At 41.3% G+C, this 6,000-nt stretch overlaps 1 protein-coding gene across 4 annotated transcripts in view; it reads right to left on the bottom strand.

Annotated features, from left to right (window-relative positions):
* Window positions 1-4,337: 4,337 nt before the first annotated feature.
* Window positions 4,338-6,000, bottom strand: part of Acot9 (acyl-CoA thioesterase 9) — a 78,896-nt gene continuing 77,233 nt past the window's right edge. For all 4 annotated transcript variants that reach the window (XM_042268781.2, XM_006973257.4, XM_015992169.2 and 1 more), the window contains 3 exons: window positions 5,486-5,573; window positions 5,193-5,343; window positions 4,338-4,636 (listed from right to left, as the gene is read on the bottom strand). In XM_042268781.2, the coding sequence (XP_042124715.1) occupies window positions 4,548-4,636; window positions 5,193-5,343; window positions 5,486-5,573 (328 nt within the window). In that variant the 3' untranslated portion in view covers window positions 4,338-4,547. The remainder of the gene's footprint in view (window positions 4,637-5,192; window positions 5,344-5,485; window positions 5,574-6,000) is intronic.

The raw sequence follows: 6,000 nt of genomic DNA, 5'->3' as shown, positions 1-6,000 counted from the left end.
AAACATTGTAGGTTTCCTTATCTTTTTATAAATAGTTTTGGCTGACCCTACTCCCACCCTCTCCTCTCCCTCATCTCCCGGATCCCTATCTCCTCCATCTCCCTGACCTTTACCTCACACACACACACACACACACACACACACACACACTTAAACCCACCCTCAATATTCCCCCTTCCACTTTCATATCAGCTGTTTTAGTGTCCTCCCCACCTTAAAGCTTCATTTCCCTCCCTCTAATGGACCCCTTTCTAGTTTCCAGGCCTCTACATACAGCTACTCCCATACAAATTAACATACATAAAACTTAGAAGCTAGAATTTGTATATGTAGTGTTTGTCTTTTATGTCCTATGGCTAATTGACCTTATATTTGTCAGTTCTTATCTCAATGTGTTATTCTCCAAATTTTGTAATGAGATTGTTAATCTTTATATACTTAATCCTTATATCAATTTTATTGGGCATATATATATATATATAAATTGTAAATATATATATATATATATATATATATATATATATATTCAGTAATACATATATATTGCATAGCTGGGGATTACACCTAGGACCCTGGGAATATTGGTCAGTCACTCCACCACTAAACTCCTAGCCCTTCAGTGCCAATTTCAATTTTGATTTGCCTTTTCTCATAAAAAAGTGTCCTTTGAGCAATGATTGTGGTAAAAATGGTGAGGAATGGGAGATAGGGAAGGCAAGAAATAAGAAATGGAATGTTTCCCTTTAAGTTCCCAGTGGGTGTGATGCCTCCTGCTATTATATTCCTTGAATGCAGCATGCTGTACTTCTCAAGAGTACTTTGCACTCAAACTGCCAGCAGGCCACTTCTGATCTGCTAGACCTTGAGCAAGACACTTAGCCTACATGCACTTCAATTTCCTGAGTGGCAAACCCTATGGTGAGTTACAGATCCTGCCTCACCATGATACTTGAAAGAAATATGATCTCATACAGGTCAAATGCCTTACTAGCACACAAATGCTCCAGAAGCATGAACTGCTGAGGATTTCTTTTGGTATGCTGTGAATGTGTTGCTCTGGTTGATTGATAAATAAAACGCTGATTGGCCCAGCAGGAAGTATAGTATAGGAGGGATAAGCAGAGAGGAGAATTTCACCAGCTGCCGCCACCATGAGAAGCAAGATGTAAAGTACCAGTATGCCACAAGCCACGTGGCAACTTATAGATTAATAGAAATGGGTTAATTTCCTGTGAAGGAGAAGTGGATGAGATCTACATGAGTGGACTGGGTGTGGGGGGTGGCAGAGGGTGAGGAGAGGGGGATGAGAACATAGGGAAATGGGAGGGTCAAGCTGGAACAGGGACAGAGTGGGAGTGCAGGGAGGAAGATACCATGATAGATGAGGACATCATGGGAATAGGAAAAGGGAGGGTGCTGGGGAGGCTCTCAGGAATCTACAAGGTTGACCCCACCTTGGTCTGCTGGCAGTGGTCCAGAAGGTACCTGGACCAGTCTACTCTGGTGACCAGCCTAGCAAATAACCTAGCTGTCATCATAGAGCCCTTGTTCAGTGACTGATGGAGGCAGATACAGAGATCCATGGCCAGGGACCAGGCTGAGCTTCGGGAATCCAACTGATGAGAGAGAGGAGAGATACTGCAGGAGAGGGACATTGAGATCAGTATGGGAGGACGTGCAGAGATGACCAGCCACACTAGTGGAAGCCCATGAACTGTGGTCTGGTGGCTGTGGAGCCCCCATGGGACTGGACTAGGCCTTCTGGACAAAGAAGGCGGTTGTTTGGCTTGAACGGTTTGGGGGGCACCCAGGCAGGGGGATCAGGATCTGTCCCTGGTCTATGGGCAAGCTTCTGGAATCCGGTGCCTGTGCTGTGACACCTTGCACAGCCTTGATGCAGTAGGAAAGGGCTTGGACCTAACTAGGCTCAGTGTGCTGGGCTGTGCTGACTCCCCATGAGAGACCTTGATTAGGGGCATGTGTGGTAGCATGGGAAAGAGGGCTTAGGGGTGGGAGGAGGGAGGAGGGTGGTCCGTGGATAGCATGTGGAGTGAGTAAAAAAATTCTTAAGAAAAATGAAAAAAAAATCACATTCACATTTCCTTAGTTAATTAGTAAGATGCATTTCTTATATTGCTAAGCAGGGCTATAAAAACCCCAGTTGAATAAAAATGGCAAAGTTATTATGAGAATATAAAGTTAGATCTTGATATCACTCATGAAAATCCATGTAACATTTCTAAGAATAACCATAAGATGTATGAAAAGGTTGGAGAAAAGTTTCTTACTGCACAATCCTGGAGCTCCAGCTCTTATTCCACTAATGGCATTATCTAAGACATAATAGTGTCTATAGGCAGAGCTATAACTATGACAGTCAGCTACACTATTACAAAGCTCTCATACTAATATTTCACTCAGTTTAGCCATCCCTCTGCACCCTGTCAATGTGTCCTTGGGCTTCTCAAGTCCTCTCTGAAAGACCAAGCTTCAGAAACATTACTCAGCTTACCTCACACAATACACAACAGGATGTGACCTGGCAACTTACAGAGATAGGATGTCTATGTAAACAGGTGCTTTTCGTCTTCACTAATGAACCACAAGTGGAAACAGAAAAAAATAGAGAGAAAACAGAAGGAAAGTCTACAGGAGGTAAATGAAACACAACTTTTAACTTAAAAGCACTAATTCTCTCTGTGTGGTGATTTCCAAGGAGGAAGAAATAAAGAGAGGAAGTGAGGGAGGCCAAAGAGAGTGGAGGGAGGGCACAAAGTTGCAAAACCTAGGTCCTTGTCTGTGCATGTCCACCTGTGACAGTATCCTGAGCTTCAGAGAGAAGCTAGGTTTGAAATCTGAGTGTAAGAGGCTACTCCATGAGATACACTTTCAATTATCAAGTACATAAAATTGAAAACTGAGTCAAAATTACAATTTCCTCACATCAGGAATATGAAAGATAGGACCACTTATGTGTTTTAAATTGTCCACTAATCTTTAATGGATGTGATATGATGGAATTCATCATGTTGGTTTGTATAAAAGTTTTTGTTCTTGGGCCAGGCAGTGGTGGCACACGCCTTTAATCCCAGCACTTGGGAGGCAGAGGCAGGCGGATCTCTGTGAGTTCGAGGCCTGCCTGGACTACCAAGTGAGTTTCAGAAAAGGCGCAAAGCTACACAGGGAAACCCTGTCTCAAAAAACCAAAAAGTTTTTGTTCTCTTGTTTAAGGACATAAAACTGATGAAATATATATGTGGATCAAACTTAAATCTTATATATAATTACAATATAAGTCAAAGAATAAATTAATATGCTTTTCTCGCTTTAAAAAATGGGTTAATTTAAGATATAAGAACTAGATAGCAAGAAGTCTGCCACAGCCATACAGTTTATAAGTAATATAAGTCTCTGTGTGTTTACTTGGGTCTGAGTGGCTGCGGGCCCCAGTTGGACTAGAAAAATCTCCAGTTACAATTGGCACCCAACAGCTCGAGTTTCCACCTAAAACCTGAGAATACTTAATAAGCAATTCTAAACAGAGCCCAAAACAGATTCCTACTTCTTATCTCATGCGGGCAGCTAGACGCCCAACATGTGGGCTTGAGCTACTCTATGGTGGGTTCACAACGTGCGGGCTTTACCACATGGCAGATTCCAAGTTCACTGCGGGGAGGAAATAGCTTTTGCTAGCAAAAAAACAAACAAACAAACAAACAAAAAAACAAAAAAAAAAACCTGGAGAAAACTCCAGCTACAATGAACAGTTACTGTTTTTAAACCAGATGTATCCTGCCCAGCCATAAAATGGTGTAGCAAGTAAAGGCAAGAAGGAACAAATGGTTCTGTGTTTCCTCATCTACCTCATCCCTGGATACTTGTTTGTGATATTTTCAGATTTAAACCTTCCCACAGTCTTTACAGATGCCATAGACTTCCATGAATTCCTTTATCCCCTTTCCATTTACCCTGTATGAACAATAAAACCTTTAGGAGAAAAGCAAAATACAATAAGCTGGGCAGTGGTGGCACACACCTTTAATTCCAGCACTCAAGAGGCAGAGGCAGAGGCAAGCAGATGTCTGTAAGTTTGAGGCTAGCCTGGTCTACAGAGTGAGTTCTAGGACAGCCAGGGCTAGAGAAACCCTGTCTTGAAAAACAACAACAACAACAACAAACAATCATATAGAATTGATGGGATTTTAGACAACCTTACTGAAACCAGTCAGCCTTAAAAAGAATGTCGCTCAAAAGAACATGCCCAGCTGTATAAAACTTTTGGCTGAAATCTTTAGTACACAGGCATCAGACGCAGAATAGCAGGCTCACAATTCATATCACTGTAAAAGGATTTATTGTTTAATCATTCTTTCACCCCTCAGCCCCATCCAGCCACTCATTCTGCTTTTCTGATCATTCTAAAAGCTGAATATAGTCCCTTTTATGGAAGATGAAAAGCAATGCAAACATCAATACTTTTCAGCATGCCTTTATTAGGCACTATGCCACTGTGCAGGGAGTGCTGGTTTGCAAAAAGCAAGATTTTCCTAGGGCTCCACAGGGTAGTCCTTTTTCAAGGTCACTGGGACACTCATGGACTTGAAATGCCGCTGTCCATCTAAATACAACATGGACTCTGAAACACAAGAAAGACACCTCTGGAGAAATGTGCAGCACCCTAGACAAGCATTTAGATAAATAACTAGTTGGGAATACTAGGGAGAGCAACTATGCTGAGACCCTGACTCCATTCTTTTTGTTGGCTGCACTAGGCTTTCATTATCAGTGGCTGTTTGCAGTTTGAACCAGCTCCATGTACAACAGCTGTGCAAAGCAGCAATAGCCACTCCTGGGGCCCCAAAGGTATCTTTAGCTTTCAGGGCTACAGAACTTCAAACCCCATGTCTCCCAAAGTCATGCTTCTGGGCTAACAGGCTTGGGGACACTGCTGAGGACAGTTTAAAAGAAGAGGGGTGGAAATATAACTCAGTGGTGGAGTACAAGTTTAGCTCATGTGAATCCCTGGGTTCGGAGGTGATTTAAAAGATGAGGGCTGGGAATATAGCTCAGTGGCAGAGTACTTGCCTAATGTATGAAAACCCCTGGGTTCAATCCCCTGCCATAGAAAAAAAAAGAATTTTTTCTTGAGAATTTCTTTCTTTCATTAGGAAGAAGCAATCATCACAACTTACCTCCGTATGTTCTGGGGCAAATCAAGGGTACTTCTTTTTCCGACATGAATGTAAAATGGAAGACATTGGTGGTCATATGCTCATTACTTTCAAGAGAGGACACTTCACTATGTACTCTGACTTGAATGTAATTGTCCTGAGTAAAGCATACCTAACAGATTACAGACATAAGACAATCAGTTGTTTGAGGAAGGAGGAAAGAAACCAGTCATAAAAGAAACACAGAAGGTAAAAACTTCTTTTCTAAACCCAAATGACAAAAAAATACTTTTCACCTTTCACGACACACCTACCTGTGAAGAAAGAAAGAGCAATGAGCCAACTTCAACGGGTTTCTGAAACATGATATCATCTACTGTCACCACAAATGGCCGGGAACCACTATTGGAGAAAGCCCAAAATTGGAATGAACTGCAAAATTCAGGTCTAAAATGTTTCCCTTAACAATTCACTGATGCAAAACAATGGTCAAAAAATAAATGTATAGAAAGGGAAAAATATCAAATGCAGCTACCATGAGGGCAATGTTTATTAAAGTAAAATTCTGGGACTGGATATGCTCTAAATACACTGTATTCATGTATGGCATTACCTAGGAATATATAATAAAAGTTTTTCATTCAAAAAAAATCTGAGACATTTAACTTTGATTTTAGAATGTTAGCCCATTAATTAAACACCTACTGAAAAAAAATACAGCAATAGAAAAAAGGGAAAAGAAAAAATGATTTGGGACCTATATGATCAGTGTTATCTCTTACGTAATTCTCCCATTTGGAACATGGAGAGACACATACACCAAAAAAAA

The sequence above is a fragment of the Peromyscus maniculatus genome, chromosome X, assembly GCF_049852395.1.
Source record: "Peromyscus maniculatus bairdii isolate BWxNUB_F1_BW_parent chromosome X, HU_Pman_BW_mat_3.1, whole genome shotgun sequence".
Lineage (NCBI taxonomy): Eukaryota > Metazoa > Chordata > Mammalia > Rodentia > Cricetidae > Peromyscus > Peromyscus maniculatus.
This window is presented reverse-complemented; position numbering and strand designations above follow the sequence as displayed.